The sequence below is a fragment of the Mobula birostris genome, chromosome 26, assembly GCF_030028105.1.
Source record: "Mobula birostris isolate sMobBir1 chromosome 26, sMobBir1.hap1, whole genome shotgun sequence".
Taxonomy (NCBI): Eukaryota; Metazoa; Chordata; class Chondrichthyes; order Myliobatiformes; family Myliobatidae; genus Mobula; species Mobula birostris.
The window spans coordinates 21,413,523-21,432,357 of NC_092395.1; the positions used below are offsets into that span (position 1 = coordinate 21,413,523).

Here is an 18,835-nt window from a genome sequence, read left to right on the forward strand (position 1 = left end):
TGAGGAGTCTGATTAGGGGGAAGAAACTGTTAGATAGTCTGGTTGTGAGAGCCCGAATACTTCGGTGCCTTTTGCCAGATGGCAGGAGGGAGAAGAGTTTGTCTGAGGGGTGCGTGGGGTCCTTCATAATGCTGTTTGCTTTACGGATGCAGTGTGTGGTGTAAATGTCTGTAATGGTAGGAAGAGAGACCCCGATGATCTTCTCAGCTGACCTCACTATCCGCTGCAGGATCTTGCGATCTGAGGTGGTGCAATTTCCGAACCAGGCCATGATGCAGCTGCTCAGGATGCTCTCAATACAACCTCTGTAGAATGTGGTGAGGGTGGGGGGTGGGAGATGGACTTTTCTCAGCCTTCGCAGAAAGTAGAGATGCTGCTGGGCTTTCTTTGCTATGGAGCTGGTGTTGAGGGACCAGGTGAGATTCTCCGCCAGGTGAACACCAAGAAATTTGGATCTCTATGGAGGAGTCGTCGATGTTCAGCAGAGAGTGGTCGTTCTGTGTCCTCCTGAAGTCAACAACCATCTCTATTGTTTTGTTCACATTCAGAGACAGGTTGTTGCCTCTTCACCAGTCCGTTAGCCGCTGCACCTCCTCTCTGTATGCTGACTCATTGTTCTTGCTGATGAGACCCACCACGGTCGTGTCATCGGCAAACTTGATGTTGCAACACAGTCGTGGGTCAGCAGAGTGAACAACAGTGGACTGAGCACACAGCCCTGGGGGGCCCCCGTGCCCAGTGTGATGGTGTTGGAGATGCTGTTTCCAATCCGGACTGACTGAGGTCTCCCAGTCAGGAGGTCTAGGATCCAGTTGCAGGGGGAGGTGTTCCAATCAGTTTCTGAGGAATGATTGCGTTGATTACTGAACTGAAGTCTATGAACAGTATTCGAACATACGTGTCTTTTTTGTCCAGGTGGGTTAGGGCCAGGTGGAGGGTGGTGGCAATGGCGTCGTCTGTTGATCGGTACGCGAACTGCAGGGGATCCAGTGAGGGGGGCAACAGGGTCTTGATGTGCCTCATGACGAGCCCAAGTATATATGCATGAAACAACTCTTGAGATTCATGAGGTCTCCAGTTTTGGTGGATGAGAAATGAATAGGCACAAAATCTTGGGCTGTTTAATGTGGAATATGGTCCCAGTGTACCTCTTTCTGCCTCTGCCAAGGTTTTTCCCTTTGCCTGTGGATGACTTAAGCCTTCAAGAAAAGATCAACACGAAGATTTATTAGTTGTAACAGGTAGTTCAGAAATGTATGTAAAGCTGATATTATTGTTTCTTACATATCTATGCAGATGGTTCAAAATCCAGTGACAAGCCATTCAGATGTTTCTGGTTCTGTTTCATTTGACTCTATTCATGGGTATTCATGTATGGTTGAATGACAATTAAACTTGAAAGTGTCAGGTGACTGTTAGATTATCAGACAAACTATCAGTGCTCACATCTGAGATGGTTGTTACCATTTTAGTGTTGAAATGCATCAAAGGAGTACACCCTGATTATGTACCTATGCACTCTGACTCGTCCTTGGTTTTGGCATCTTACTAAAACAGGTATTGCAAATTGTAGGCCAGAGATTCTGATGGGGATTGGGCAACATCTGTCTCGGCTTACGTATCATGTTGGGGTTGAAAGAAATGACCTGACAGACCATCCAGCCAACCAATCACGAAAAATTAATAATGTAAATTTAGTGGTGCCTTTGCATAAAGGGGAAACGAAAACCATAATTAAGAAGTCTATTCAATCACTGTGGCAACAAAGTTGGGATAAGGAAAAGAAAGAAGTGCATTTATATAATATTCAGTGGGTGTTATTACCTGTGATTGTGTGGCTAAATACAGCTCCAATACGTTATAGAGAGTGCACTTGTCAAGAAATGGCAGCCGATATTGTTGGAAAGCAGATCCTATGAGGTGTAAAGGAAACATCTAATTGCTAAGTCTAACATGGAAAGTTTGTTAGAATACTACTACTATCGTAATGTATATAAGTGTGTATTTGAATTTTTAAAAGCATTAGACTTTTTTTTGGGGAGGGGGGGTTTAAAGTGGATGTATTTCCTGTCACCTTGCTCCCACTCCAACCCAGTAGGCGGCAGTAATACACCTCACGTTGGTTTGCCAACCACCATTAAACATTGTAAAAAGAACTATCAGACACCATCCTGAATTTAATCACTCACTTCAGCAAATTCAGATAGTCAACAAGCATAACCAATAAGTTCATATATAGAGCATTCAAAGTTTTATTGTTTGTTGAAATTCACATTTACTTGTCTACCTAAGAACAATATTGTAGGAATTGAAGAGACTGTAAAACCTGGCTTCCATGGATCAAATTATCCCACATGCTTACATTGCTGGGATCGTTGGCCTTTGTGTCCCCCTTGCCTCCTTCCAAGGTCTGCACTACTGAGGTTGTGGTAGATGCTGATACTTTAAGGGCATTTAAGAGAATCTTAGGCACATGGATAAAAGTAAAATGGAGGTTTGTGGGCTGAGTAGGAGGGAATGGTTAGGATGATTGTGGAATAGGTTATAACATCAGCACAACATCATGGGTCATAGAGTCTGAACTGTACTCTATTGTTCTATGTCTCTGGCCTCTCTTTCGTCCAGTTTTGCTGGATACCAGGAGATCCAGCTGGCATCTTGACCACTCCTGGGATGCCTCACCTTCCTCTGTCTTTTCACAATGTCACTAGTATCCCTGCCAGTTACTCCTGAAGCTTGACCCCTACCCAACTGATCCCCAGCCCCAGCTTGCATTCAGCAAGCATCTGAACCAAATCAATCACGTACCTGAATTGGAGGTTACACCAAGTTCTCAATTAATGTAATATATCCCACAAATATAATATAAATGTTTTAAAGTGTAAAAGTACTTGCGTGTATTTGATGAAATGTCCTGACTCCTCACAATAATAATAATAATAATAAATACTTTATTGATCAGGAGTGGGAAATTCTTTTGTTACAGCAGCAACATTTAAAAACACACTTAGCAGTGCGCAGACTTAGCTAATAAAGCACAGAACAATAATATAGACAATAATTTACCAATGTGCAATAATAATGTACAAAATAATAAAACAAAGGCTATTGACTGTGATGTGTGTTCTCCTGTTGCACACAGACACACAGATACTTTATACTTTACTGTTGCCAGACAATTGATACTAGAACGTACAATCATCACAGCGATATTTGATTCTGCGCTTCCCACTCCCTGGATTACAAATCGATAGTAATTATTAAAAATTTAAATTATAAATCATAAATGGAAAATATAAAAATGGAAAGTTAGGTAGTGCAAAAAAACCGAGAGGCAGGTCCAGATATTTGGAGGGTATGGCCCAGATCCAGGTCAGGATCCGTTCAGCAGTCTTATCACAGTTGGAAAGAAGCTGTTCCCAAATCTGGCCATACAAGTCTTCAAGCTCCTGAGCCTTCTCCCAGAGGGAAGAGGGACAAAAAGTTTATTGGCTGGGTGCGTCGTGTCCTTGATTATCCTGGCAGCACTGCTCCAACAGCGTGCGGTGTAAGGTGAGTTCAAGGACGGAAGATTGGTTTGTGTGATGTGCTGTGCCGTGTTCACAATCTTCTGCAGCTTCTTCCGGTCTTGGACAGGACAACTTCCATACCAGGTTGTGATGCACCCTAGAAGAATGCTTTCTACGGTGCATCTATAAAAATTAGTGAGGGTTTTAGGGGACAGGCCAAATTTCTTTAGTTTTCTCAGGAAGTAAAGGCGCTGGTGGGCCTTCTTGGCAGTGGACTCTGCTTGGTCGGACCAAGTCAGGTCATTTGTGATATTGACCCCGAGGAACTTAAAGCTTTTGACCTGTTCCACTTGCGCACCACTGACTGAAATTGGGTCATGCGGTCCGCTACACCTTCTGAAGTCAACAACCAATTCCTTCGTCTTGCTGACGTTGAGGGATAGGTTATTGTCTTCGCAGCATGCCACCAGGTTCTTAATTTCCTCTCTGTACTCAAACTCATCATTACCTGAGATACGGCCTACAATTGTTGTGTCATCTAAAAACTTATATATTGAGTTCGATGGAAACTTGGCTACACAATCATGGGTGTACAGTGAATACAGCAGGGGGCAGATGCCACCTTTCTTGCTGAGACTTGCAGTATTTTCTGTTTTTGTATGTTGTTTTGACTTTTCCTGAAAAAAAATCTCTTAACTTTTGCAAATTAGTACAATTAATTAAAGTAAACGTTACTTTTCAACTGTTTTCTTGGTCTTGTCAGCAACTCAGCTGCAATGGTTGAATGTTCTTTCAGACTTTGTAAATCCAGCCTATCCTTTTCTTTTTGTACATTAACTCTGGTCACCAATTTAGAATATGGAGTGTGAGGGTGCAGAGAAGACTTGCAAAGGTAATACTTCGGAATGGGAAAGGATGAACAGACTGATTCTCTTTTCTCCTTAAAAAATTCTAAGGGATGACAATAGAGATTTTTGAGGTTCTGAAAGATTTTGAATGAGAGAACTGAGAAAGTTCTGCCATTTAAAGAAAGAAGTTGCATACATCAGCGTGTTCTTCATTGACCGCAGCTCGGCATTCAACACTATCAACCCCTTGAAACTAATCACTGCACTCCAAGCCCTAGGCCTGAAAGCCTCCCAGGAGGTTGGAGAAGCATACAAGAGAGAAGAAAGTAAAGAGCTATGTTGATAAATTTACATGAGAAAGAATGGGAAAAGGCTCAAAATAATATAAATGTTGGTATGATATGGTTGGCCAATTTCAGGTAATATGTAAATTGCCTTCTTTTATTGGTCCTGAACAAGATCAACTCCTGCCTGAGAAGTGACCTAGATCCACTCCAATTGTCCTACCCTACCGTCATAACAGGTCAACAGCAGATGCCATTTCATTAACACTTCACTCAGCACTGGACAATGAAGTTGCATACTTCAGGATGCTCTTCATTGACTACGCCTCAGCATTCAACATTATCATCCCCTTGAAACTAATCACTAAACTCCCCAAGACCTGGGCCTCAAAACCTCCCTGTGCAACTGGGTCCTCGATTTCTTCACCTGCGGACCTCAGTCTGTAGAGTTTGGCAATGACATCTCATCCACAACCAAATCAGAACAGGTGCACCACAAGGCTCGTTTATTTCCCTGCTGTACTCATTTTATATCTGTGATTGTGTGGCTAAATACAGATCCAATGCCATATTTAAGTTTGCTGATGACATCACTGTTAGCCAAATCAAAAGAGATGATGATTCAGCATAAAGAAGTGTCACGTACCCCGTGACGGGCATAAAGAACCAGCAGAGATGGAAAACACTTTGGAGTCTCGTTTTGCTATAAACCACTAATATTTATTAGTAACTACGCAATACAGTAATATAAATGTAGATAAATCAAACAGGTTAGCAATGATTATATATAAAAGTAAGCGTGGAATATATGTGTATGAAAAAAACCAAGCTTCTTTAAGTCTAGGGGTAAAAAGATACAGTCTTACGATGTTGAGTAAAGTTCAGTTCAGTTCAGTTCGTGGTATTTAGTTGAGTAGTGATGGGGGGAGAGAGAGAGAGAGAGTGAGTTGAGTCCTCAGGTGAGCTGATGCCGTCGATCTTCTCGTCGTCCTCCGAAATCCTTTACAAGTCACTGACTGTGACCAGGGGGACCGGTCTTCTGTGGTGGAGCTATCACCCAGGCGAGGGTGGACACATAGACAACTCCCCACCAGTCAACCACTTCTTCACCGTCGGAATAGCAATTTGGATCGATCCGCCTGATCGATCCTCCAAAACCCACTTTCTCTGCGGGCACAACAATGCTCATTCAGTGTCCAGATCATGTGTCTGAGGTCTGTATCATCTGACCTCCCATTTATTTCACCAGGCTGAGCATCACCTGTCATTCAAAGAGTCCCTCCTTCCTTTATCTGCAAAGAAGTACACAAGCAGGCAACAAGTCCTTGGAAGTAACATCAACAACCAGCTGAAAATCATAACATCGAGTGTCCTCCGCCTTCGGTCACCATAGCAACCTTCGAGCTGCTCGGTGCTGTCTCCAACTCCAAACTCAGTGGAAATCCAAAGTTACTTCCAATGCCTTAAAGTGACTGTCCAACCATTAATCTTCGTCGCTCTCTCTCTCTCTCTCTCTTTTCAAAAGCAACATATCAGTGGTAAGTAACTCTGTCTGTCTCTCCTTTCCAAACAAACCATCAATGATAAATGTCTCTCTCCAAACAGTTAATAGGGATAGTCCTGGATCCCCGCACAGAAGAAAGATTGAAAATATGATTGAATGGCGCCACAACCACAACTCTCACTCAACCTCAGCAAAACCAAAGAGCTGATTATCGACTACTGGAAGAAGAAGCCAAAGGTCCATGAACCAGTCCTCATTAGGAGATCAGAATGGGGAGGGTCAGTAACTTTGAATTCCTTATGCCTCCCTCTACTTTCTTAGATGTTTGCATCCCCCAAAAGTCTGACAAATTGTTATCAATGCACGGTGGAAAGTATCCTAACTGGTTGCATCATAGCTTGGTATGGATATGCCAATTCCCAGGAATAGAAAATTCTATAGAAAGTGGTAGATACAGCCCAGTTCTCCACAAATAAAGCCCTCCCCATCAGTGAGCACATCTACAAAGAGCACTACCACAAGATATCAGCTTCCTTTATCAAGGGTCGCCACCATCCAGGCCATGCTGTTGTCTCGCTACTACCATTGGATAGAAGGCAAAGGAGCCTTAGGTACCACACTATCAGGTTCAGGAATAGTTACAGAATAACCCTACAATGATCAGTCTCTGGAAATGATGTGGATATCTTCACTCACCTCACCTCTGAACTGATTGCGCACAGACAGACTCACTTTCAATGACTTTGCAACTCATGTTCAAAGGTTCATTTATTATCAAAGTATACAACACTGAAATTCTTCAGTTCTCCAGGTAGCCGTGAAACCAAGAAAAGAAAGGCAGCGTGATCATCAGCCCCCAAGTCCCGCATCCCCGCAAAAGAAAGAACAAAAACGGATCAGGCACATTGACCCCCAAATCCCTCCTCCCACACAAAAACAGCAAAACGGATCAGGCACATCAACTCCCAAATCCCTCCTCCCACACAAAAACAGCAAAACGGATCAGGCACATCAACTCCCAAATCCCTCCTCCCACACAAAAACAGCAAAACAGATCAGGCACATTGACCCCCAAATCCCTCCTCCCACACAAAAACAGCAAAACAGATCAGGCACATTGACCCCCAAATCCCTCCTCCCACACAAAAACAGCAAAACAGATCAGGCACATCAACTCCCAAATCCCTCCTCCCACACAAAAACGGCAAAACAGATCAGGCACATCAACTCCCAAATCCCTCCTCCCACACAAAAACGGCAAAACAGATCAGGCACATCAACTCCCAAATCCCTCCTCCCACACAAAAACAGCAAAACAGATCAGGCACATTGACCCCCAAATCCCTCCTCCCGCACAAAAACGGCAAAACAGAACAGGCACATTGACCCCCAAATCCCTCCTCCCGCACAAAAACGGCAAAACAGATCAGGCACATTGACCCCCAAATCCCTCCTCCCGCACAAAAACGGCAAAACAGATCAGGCACATTGACCCCCAAATCCCTCCTCTCGCACAAAAACGGCAAAACAGATCAGGCACATTGACCCCCAAATCCCTCCTCCCGCACAAAAACGGCAAAAAGGATCAGGCACATTGACCCCCAAATCCCTCCTCCCGCACAAAAATAAAAGAACAAAATGGATCAGGCCTATTTCTTATGAACAGTATGAAGGCAAGTGGAACCTTGCCTTTGCAGTCAAATCCCCCTGAAATTCTACTGCTCCTGTAATGCAGCCTCCATCCCCAGATATTCTAGGTGACCTGCATGGCAGTCGGAATCATCACATGCCAGTTCTTAATCAGCTAGACCATTCGTCCCGCATCACCTATGCTTCCTGAGGTGTCCCCTCCTGACAATGCGGTACTCAAGCCAAGATCTATACGTACACCCCCAAGAGATAAAAGGACTTTGGTGTCATCCCAGGTTGTCAATACCCTCACAGGAACAGATTGAATCTCTAGTTTAGTGACTAAGCCTCAGTACATGGGGCAGAATAATACATACGGTTATGTCTGGGAATAGAGGCAGTCTGCCATCTTTATATAGTTTAGAAAATAAAATGTTTCTCTTTTGGTGTTGGTTGAATTTGAATGTTAATAGTTCATCAGCTGGTCTGTGTATGGGAAGGGGGAGGGATATGATATATATAGTATTCATGTATATTTTGACCCTTGCTGTCGAGCTTCCCTGTGAATTACGTAGTGAAAGTAATGTGAGAGGGCATTCTAGGTGGATGACTTACAAGTAAAATAAACAGCTGCCCATTTGTTCCTCATCCCTCCATCACTCATGTGTGTTGTTCATGGCCACCCAGCTTCCCAGTACCACAAACATAGCATCTCCTGTCTTTTATGTAATCTTTCCAGCTTGTTTGTGAATGTGGCAAAAACCTGAACAGGTCTCGGAGTAACAACACGACCTATTTCCAGCAAAGCATTCTGTGCATGCCAAGCATGTGGCAGGCAAGAACATTGAGATGATACAACTCTCAAAATTTGACCCATTGATCTCCATTGATTTCTGAAAATTACTGAGGCATTCAGTACATTGATGCAAAGCTCTAGCCATCCATCCTGGGATGTATGTCCACACGTAACCCTAGGCTCATTGCATCCATGCAAGGGAACTGTCCGATGGCTTTTTGAAAGTGCTGGTTGATCCCGTTACCATCACTGTTACATCAGTAAGCTCCTGATCATAACCACTCTCTGTAATGGAGCTTTTTTTCACACCCACTTCATACGTTTTGGCCAAAATTCTAAATCTGTGCCCCCATTATTTAAACAATTCAGTAATGGGACCTGCTTCCTCTGTCATTTTTCATTCAGGAATATATCTCATAAAGTAAAATAATACCTCAGACTGGAAATTTTTGCATGTCGCATCAGTGTATAATAATAGCGAGAGGGGAAAATGAGAAACTAGAAAACTTTGATTAACGCCTGGAGGAATGCAGACCAGCTCATCTGAAGAAAGAGTGAAAAGGTTAACAGCATAGAAGAGTAATGGCCAATTGAGTGCAAAATGATGACACTGAGGAAAGACCCCTCTACCCCGAGACACAGGCACCCTGTCTAGCCACAGCCAAAGGGAGGAGGATCCTAGCCAGGCTAAACCCTCACAGATCTGCAGGGAACACACACAAAATGCTGGTGGAACGTGGCGGCCCAGACAGCATCCATAGGAAGAAGTACAGTCGACGTTTCGGGCCGAGACCCTTCGTCAGGACTAATTGAAAGAAGAGATAGTAAGAGATTTGAGAGTGGGAGGAGGAGGGGGAGAAATCTCTTACTATCTCTTCTTTCAGTTAGTCCTGACGAAGTTTCTCAGCCCGAAACGTCGACTGTACTTCTTCCTATGGATGCTGTCTGGCCTGCTGCGTTCCTCCAACATTTTGCACGAGTTGCTTGAATTTCCAGCATCTGCAGATTTCCTTGTGTTTGCAAATCTGCAGAGCTGGTCAGGGGCTTAGGAACTGTGTGCCCAAGCTAACAGAAGTTTTAATGGACATGGTTAATATCTTTTTAAAACAGTCCACTGTTCCTGGAGGCTTCAAGGTAGCCACCATCGTTCTGGTGCCCGACAGAGCAAAGGCAACTGGCCTAAAGGATTACTACCCAGCGGCACTAACTTCAGCAATCATATGGTGCTTTGAGCAGCAGGGAATGGATCATATAAAATCCCACTCTCCTGCTACACTGGACACTTCCCAGCTCGACCAGCACTCAGACCAGTCCACTGATGATGCCATAGCCTCGGCCATCCACTGTATCCTAGAAAACCATGCCTCATATGCCAGGATATTGTTCATCAACTTCAGCTTGGTATTTAACACGATCATCCCACCTTAGGCTGTTGGATAAACTGTCCTCATTGGGACTCAGCACCACTGGATCTTGGACTTCTTGACAGTCCGAGTTGGCAGCTCCATCACTCTGAGTTCTGGTGCCCCCCCCCCCAGGGATGTCCGCTCAGCCTGCTGCTGTTCACACTGCTGACTCACAACTGCCCTGCCAGATCCAGCTCAAACCGCATCATCAAGTTTTGTTGATGATACAACAGCCTTTGGCCTCATCAGCAACAATGATGAGTTGGCATATACAGAGACACCTGTCAAATAGTGTGAGAACAACAACCTGAGTCAAAAGAGATGATCGTGGACTTCAGAAAGGTGCAGGTCGACCACTCTCTATTGCACATCAATAGCTCTGCCGTAGAGAGATTGAAGAGCACAAAGTTCATTGGTGTGCATATAACAGATGATAAAATCTGGACTCAAAACATGGCCTCATTAGTCGAGATGACATAGCAGCATTTACACTTCCTGAGGGTGGCCTGTCTAGCTGCATCATCATGTGGTATGGAAGCTGCAAGGCTTTGGACTGCAGGACCCTACAGAGGACAGTAAAAACCGTTAAGAGGATCATCAGGATCTCCCTTCTCCTTGTTTATGACATTTAATGGGAGCGTTGCAGACGACTGGCCCAAAGCATTGTTCAGGATCCCTACCACCCATCCCACAATCTCTCTGACCCACTACTGTCTGGAAGGAGGTACAGAACCATCAGGACTAGGACTACCAGACTGAGTAACATCTTCTTCCCTCAAGCTATGAGACTAATGAGTACCCCTGCCACAACTGAGGTCTTGTCACTAGGGCGGCGGGCTGTTTACTGTTTATCTGTACTGTGCATTGCATGCATTTTGAATTGTATTTTATTAACTTACTTATGTAATATTTTGTCTTATGTGCTGTGTGTAATAAACGTTTTGAGGGTTCACCATGGTCCGGAGGAATGTTGTTTCGTTTGGCTGAATATACATACAGTCAAATGATAATAAACTTGAACTTGAAAGGTCACACGTGCAGTTTAGGGTGAAGCACATTATAGAGGAGGCAGGATATCAGACAAAAAATTGAGGGCAAATATTCCAGTTAAACAATCTCTTAACCTGTCCAGAGACAACAGCCCTAATAAGTGTGATGACCTGTTTGGTGTAGATAACTGTTATTTTCTGTAAGGTAGCCATGACAACTTGCAACTCAGTGGAAAAGTCTGCAAAATGAAGCTCCTCATGCAAGGGAAGTAAACCACTTGCACCTTGAGATCATCTCCTAGAGAACCACGACCTTGTCGTTGGGTTTGGAGGCTTGTGTGCCTCAGTGACCCGGAGAGCTACGTTGGCTGGAGTCAGGGCTTTATGCTTTGGCTCTTGGTAGGGTCACCCGTGCCGAACAGGTCAAAGGGTAGAGGCCAGACTAAGAGTGGTCCACTGGCCCTCCAGGTGCGGGAGTTCAGCTCAGGGCTAACAACTCTGACCGGTCAAACAAAACCGTTATGGAAACAGCAACAAAGAATCCTTCTAGATCTGAGTGTGACAGTATTCCTGAGTATTCACACAGGACTTGTGTGACCGACAATAGTGAAAGCCGAGAGGAAGCTATTGACATGATGGAGGAAGTCTTGAACATGGCCAGAGATGGAAAGAACCTTCATTGCTGCCCTAAATGCCAGTGGTGCAATGGGCAGTAAGTAAGTAAGTATCATGAGATCAGACTGCGCAGTGTTAATTCTTATAACATTGTCTGCTTAGTTCAACAGTTTTGCAGTATGTTTCAAAGGATATTGGTCATTAAGAGAGATCAAGCAAGTTGTGGATGTGTTTACAGTATGTTCATAGTGAATTAGGCTTGGTCCCTGCTCAAGATGTGTCAGACACCTGATGGATTAAAGAGCTGAACAGCCCAGGTTTAGGGTAAAGTGAAGTGATGAATATATTTCAGGGTGAAACCATTATGTTGATGCAAAATTGTTGTTTTGGTAATATTATTGCTATTTGTTGTAAGTCACAGGTTTGGCCTTGGGAGAGACTAAGTAAAAAGTCTAGACTGCAAATGAGAAATAAAGTTTAACTGGCCTATCTAGTATGGCCAAGGTAAGAGAACTCGAGCAGGTACCAGATTGGTAATGGAGTAAACAGCTAGCTGATAAAAATGAGAAATGTAAGATGATTAACCATGGCTGAAACTAAGTGTTTATGGTGAATTAAATTTAGGAAAAGATTTAAGTGAGAAAGCATGGACACTTACATTAAGATGTCTGTGGAGATGAGTAAATGATTGAATAACATCCTCTGAAGCAAAACACGAGGTCGAGAAAAGCAGCCAGAACATGCTGGTAATTCTACAGTGCTGACCACAACAGTGCTAGTCTTACATTGAGATGGTGTATCCTGGGAGCGGGGGGCAGAGGAAAACTGGACAAGCAACTTCCACTCTAGAACTAAATGTTTCCTTGAAGTGTGCACGATTGTTTCTATTTGTTTCAGGACTGTTTATTGTCAGTCTTCAGTACACAAATGTAAAGGAGAATGAAATAATTATTACTCTGGATCCAATGCAGCATGAAAAAAACATAATATGCATAAAGAACACAATAAAAAGCACACAATAAATATGAACAATTTTAACCTCTTTAATGAATCATTTTTTTTTGTAACTGATTTGAAGCATATGGATGCTGAAAGTGTGAAAATGAAAGCGGCTTGATATTTTTTGAGTTGCATGGGGGTGTGTGGATGTGTGTGAGTGAGAGAGCACAAATGCTGCTAGTATTTGTTAAGTAAGAGATGGTGTCTCATAAGAATAAAAGAACATAAGAAATAGGAGCAGGAGTAGGCTATCTGGCCCAACGAGCCTGCCCCACCATTCAATACGATCATGGTTGATCTGTCCGTAAACTCGGCTCCATCTACCTGCCTTTTCCCCATAACCCTTAATGCCCTTACTATGTCAAATCCTATCGAACTGTATCTTAATTATATTTAGTGAAGAAACCTCAACTGTTTCCCTGGGCAGAGAATTCCACAGATTCACCACTCTCTGGGAAAAACAATTTCTCCTCATCTCCATCCTAAATCTTCTCCGCTGAATCTTGAGGCAATATCCCCTAGTTCTAGTTTCACCTACCAAAGGAAGCAACTTTCCTACTTCTATCTTATCTATCCCTTTAAAAATTTTGTATGTTTCTATAGGATCTCCTCTCATTCTTCAGAATTCCAGAGAGTATAGTCCCAGGCGACTCAATCTCTCCTCATAGGTTAACCCCTTCATCCCTGGAATCAACCTGGTGAACCTCCTCTGCACTGCCTCCAAAGCCAGTATATCTGTCCCCAAGTATGGAGACTAGAACTGCACACAGTACTCCTGGTGCAGCCTTGCCAGTATAGTTGCAGCATGACCTCCCTGCTCTTGAAATCAATCCCTCTAGCAATGAAGGCCAACATTCCATTTGCCTTTGTAATAACCTGTTGTACCAGCAAGCCAACTTTTTGCAATTCATGAACAAGCACACCCAAGTCCCTCTGCACAACAGCATGCTGCAATCTTTCACCATTTAAATAATAATCTGCTCTTCTATTATTCCCTCCAAAGTGGATGATCTCGCATTTACCAACATTGTATCCCATCTGTCAGACCTTGGCTCACTCACTTAACCTATCTATATTCCTCTGCAGACTCTCCACATCCTCTGTACAATTTGCTTTTCCACTCAGTTTAGTGTCATCAGCAAATTTTGCTACGCATCATGTGTGTGAATTCATGTCCAGAACTGAATGCTAATAACCTTTTGTAGTATTATCTTTGGTGTTGGAAAGGATAACTTTATCTTTAGGAATCAAGAATGTCCATACTTGTTATTTAATTGAGAAATTATGTAAGTGATCATGTGACCCAGAAATTCCAACTGAACAACTTAAAATACATTTGACAATAATATCTGATTAAACCCCCAGTGGCCACTGGTGAGGTGCCAGGAGGCTGGAGCACAGCAAATGTGGTTCAATTATTCAAGGGAGATGGCAGGTTTAAGCCATGTAGTTACTGGCCAGTGAGACTAACACGATGACAGGGAAGTTTCTTGAAAAAATTATGCAGGACAGAATCACTTTACACTTAGATAGGCAGGGATTAATGAATTGGCATAGAGTCTGTCTGACCAAGTTAATTGGGTTTTTTGAAGATATACGGTACTGTGCAAAAGTCTTAGGGACACATATATATACTACATAAAACTAGGGTGTCTTAAGACTTTTGCACAGTACTGTAGTAATTGTGTGTATTGCATGGTACTGCTGCATCAAAAAAACCACAAATTTCATGACAATTGTGAGTGATGATAAACCTGACTCTGATATGAGTCTCTATTGTAGATGGCAAATGGGAAGGGGGCAGGGAGAAGGGAATCATGGTTGGGAAAAGGAGAAGGGAGAGGGAAGCTCCAGAGAGACATTCTGTAATGATCGAAAAACCAGTTGTTTGGTATCAAATGACATTGCCTGGTGTCTCTGGGCTGGGTGTGCCTGCACCCATGCTGCCCCCCTCCCCCTCCCACCCCTAGGACTCCTCTGCCACTTCCTGTGGCGCTCCACCCTCACCATTCCCAACATCATTTGATCCAGCCAGGCTTAGAAGCTCACTCTCTGCTCCACAATGACAAATACAGTACTTAGGAAGCCTAGCTATATATATATATGTGCCTAAGACTTTTGCACAGTACTGTAAGTTATGGAAGCAGTAAGAGACCTGCAAAAGGGATGAATGTGGGAGTCCAGAATGCCTCTGCTCCACTGAATATTGCCAAAATCTGTATCAGAAAATTCAGTCAAATGACAGGTGAAAGGAAGCAGAGTCAAGAGGTTTGAGCTTGCCATATTTATGGTCAATAGTGGTGGTCAACTGCAGCAAACCTTGGGCCTAAATGATCAACAGTTATTGGAAACGTTTGGTTGAAGTTATTGCTGTACAAGGGGGTCACAGCAGTTACTGAAAGCAGAGGTTCACGTACTTTTTCCAACAAATACATATAATATTGGATCATTGTTCTCAATAAATAAATGAACAAGTATAAATGCTTTTTGTGTTATTCATTAAACTGGGTTCTCTTTGTCTATTTTTAGGACTTACATAAAGATCTGATCACATTTTAGGTCATATTTATGCAGAATAGAGAAAATTCTATAGGGTTTATAAACTTTCTAGCTCCACTGTATGTTTAGTAGTGTGCCAATGTTATTTTCAAATAGATTGAGGGGAGATTTGATAGAGGTAAACAAAATTATGAGGGGTATAGATAGGGTAAATAAAAACAGGCTCTTTCCACTGTGGTTGAGTGAGTCTAGAACTAGAGGTCATGGATTAAGGGTGAAAGATGAAAATTTTAAGGGAAACATGAAGAGAAACTTCTTCACTCAGAGACTGGTGAGAGTGTGGAATGAGTTTCCAGCACAAGTGGTGGATGTGATTTCAATCTTAATGTTCAAGAGAAGTTTGGATAGGCACATAGCTGGAAGGGGTATGGAGGGCTATGGGACTAGGCGGTCTAAATGGGATCTTTGGGAAGCCCCTCTCAGCTTCACCAGTGTAGTCCAAAGGAAAGCTTATGAAGCAATCCGTTTGGCATCAGCTTGGCTGCAGGAGCTGCCGGAAGGATGTTCAATGACGTCCAGCCGCCTTAGGGGCTCCACTCCAGATGTGCTGTCTAAGTTTACTCCTGTAGCCTTTGAGGCTGCCCACAAGACAGTGGGGCTATTTACCCTTAGCTGGGGGTTTGGCCACGAGCACCGGGGCATGTCCACACACTGGCGGGCCTGTGTGCTTTGTGTGCAGGGGCCAGACCTCCTCCCCGTCCTCTATAGTTCAGCCTGAGTCCGGGATGAGTTCAGTTTTTGTGTATCACCAGTGAGAAGGCACTACGTGAGGCTTGCTACTGAAGAGGCTATGTGCTGGCAGGTGGCAAAATTGCTGCTGTGGCGGGTCTAGTGTGGTAGTCTAGTGGGTAGTGCTTGTCACTCTCACTTTCAGCTTCCACCACTGGCTAGCAGTCTTGCGAAAAGGACAGCTGAATGTGTGCTTATTTGAGTTACTATCAGCTTGAATTAGCCTGGCCATTCTCCCATTTTCGTCTGTCTGCTCTCATTAACAAGGCATTTTCACCCCCAGAACTGCCACTCACTAGATTTTTTTTGTGTTCTTGTACCATTCTCTGTAACCTCTAGAGATTGTTGTGCCTGAAATTCCTAGGAGTTCAGTTGCTTCTGAGATACTCAAACCACCCTGTCTGGCACCAACAATTATTCCATGGTCAAAATCACTGAGATCACATTTCTTCCCCATTTCTGATGTTTTGTCCAAACAACAACTGAACTCTTTGACCATATCTGCATGTCTTTATGCAGTGAGTTGCTACCTGATGTTTGCCTGATTAGATATTTGCATTAAGGAGCAGGTGTATCTAAAAAAGCGGCCACTAAGGACCCACCATTACATGAAATTTCTCCAAATTTTATTTGGTGGCACAAGTTTGATCAAATGCATCTGGCTACTTTGCTGTTTTGAAAATGATGTAGTGTTAAATGCTGGGGTGTTCAAAGGTTTCAAAGGCACATTTAATGTAAGAGAAATGTATACAATATACATCCTGAAATTCTTTTTCTTTGCAACCATCCACGAAAACAGAGGGGTGTCCCAAAGAATTTATGACAGTTAAATGTTAGAACCCCAAAGCCCCTCCAGCTCCCCCTCCCTCACATAAGCAGCAGCAAGGCAATGATTCCCCTCCCCCACCAGCAAAAAAAGCATCGGTGCCCCCCCACCGAACACTCAAGCGTGCAGCAAAGAATCAGTAAAGACAAAGACTTGCAGTACCCCAAAGACTACACATTCACGTGATAATTCAACATACAACAGGCTTTCTCTCTCCGTAACAAGGGAAAAAGAGATGTCTCTGTTTCACAGTGAGAGGGAAGATAGTATTTTGGTTGATATGAGCTCGTGACTGGCTGATTGGGATTAGCTGATAGTACAGTATTTGCCGGCACCGCCCACAAACTAGGAAGTAAATATGAAAAGATTAGGTCAAATTACACTTGGCAGAAAATAGACTTGTTGTTTAGTTCCAGCCCACTCTTGCTCTTTCCTTGCCTGCCTCTTCAGTTGGTGTTTTAACATTTGCAGTTTTTGCTGCTTGGCAGTAATTTTATGAAGACGTGGAAATGGCAAGATTAACAGCAATTATTGTTATTGCAATCTCTGTTGGTATCTGGGCTGTGTTATGGAGAGATAGCTTTGATCCTGGTAAGTTCTTTAGGACACTTGCTCTTTAAAACACTCATTCTTTAAATTAAGGAGGAACTTAATAAATTGTGTAATATACTCCTATTAAGTTTCTTGCCGTAAAAAGTCTTCTAGATGTTATCAAAGCATTAGTTAGCTTGCAAAGGATTTTTATTACAGCTTTGTATTGAGTTGGTTCATATGAAGCTTTCTTGTCTATATATTTACTTTCAATTGTATACAGGATAATTGGAAAGTCAGTTGTGTTCTAGTACTTTTTTGGATGAGATGTTGAATATGGGTTCTGAGAACTTGCAATTTCTTACACCCGACATTTATTGCTGTTCTGTCATTTCTTCTAAGGAAATGAGGTAGCAGTATTTCCTGGATCTCCTGCAGTCTGTGAAAGAAGTATCAATTGACTTGATTATTAAGTGATTGCAAAAGATTGTTTTTCCAAGTCAGAGTTGTGTAGAGGAAGGAGGGAGCATGTACGTGATTTTTTTGTGCGGTTACTGTAGTTGTCCTTCCCCTTAGTACGTACAGCCTAAAGGTTTGGATATGGTCTCACACAAAGCTTGTCATATTGCTGCTGTACCCTTTTTAATTGGAAAAGGCTGCAGATTTTGGTGGAGGATTGAGCCTAGGATGGTGGATGAGGTGCTAATCAAATGGACTGCTTTGTTTTGGATGATGTCGAGCTTCTTGTGTATTGTTGGAGCTGCAGTCCACCAGCTAGGTGGAGAATTTTGTATCACATTCCTAACTTGTGCCTTGTTGATGGTGGAAGGGTTTTGGGGTATTACAGTGTGAATTACTTCCCACAGGATGCCCCTTACCTGACCTGCTCTTTTAGCACAATCTGGTCCAGTTGAGTTTGAAGTCCATAGGTAGTTCATGGTAGGAGATTCACCAGTAACGATGCAATTGAATGTGAAGGAGATGTATTTGGATTCTGTTGCACTGCAGATGTCCAAGGCAGTTATTATATTTCACCTCCATAATTTAGCAATACAGAAAATGCTGGAGGAACTCAGCAAGTCAGGCAGCATCTATGGAGGGGAATAAACAGTCGCCATTTCAGGATGAGACTTCTTATTCCCCTCCATATATTCTGTCTAATTTGCTGAGTTCCTCCAGCATCGTGTGTATGTTGCTTAAGATTTCCAACATCTGCAGAACCTCTTGTACTTATGACCTCTGTACAATAGAACATACAACATTATAGCACAGTACAGGCCCTTCAGCCCATGATGTTATGCCAACCTAAAATCATCTACTATCATAACCTTGTGTTTCTTGCAACAGTGCGTGAACTCTCTACAAGTTTGCTCCTATAAATCCCATAGACTGGTGGGTGTTCTGTAATATCCCATTAACGTGGTCATACCTTTCTTATTCCTCAGCTCTACCTATACATCCTCACTGGATGAGCTCGCCAGTCAGTCCTGATTGAGCACTGCCGTGACGTTTTCCCTGACTAGTTACACCACGCCTCCCCCTTTAATCCCTGGAACATTGAACTGCTAGTCCTGCCCCTCCTGCAACCAAGTCTCACAAATGGCTGCAATA

The 18,835-nt window shown here is 43.2% G+C and overlaps 1 protein-coding gene across 1 annotated transcript in view; it reads left to right on the forward strand.

Annotated features, from left to right (window-relative positions):
* Positions 1 to 17,119: 17,119 nt before the first annotated feature.
* The window catches only part of LOC140188396 (hydroxysteroid 11-beta-dehydrogenase 1-like protein), a 34,946-nt gene continuing 33,230 nt past the window's right edge, over positions 17,120 to 18,835 (forward strand). Inside the window, 1 exon segment of the mRNA XM_072244628.1 lies at positions 17,120 to 17,284. Within this exon segment, the coding sequence (XP_072100729.1) occupies positions 17,203 to 17,284 (82 nt within the window). The 5' untranslated portion in view covers positions 17,120 to 17,202.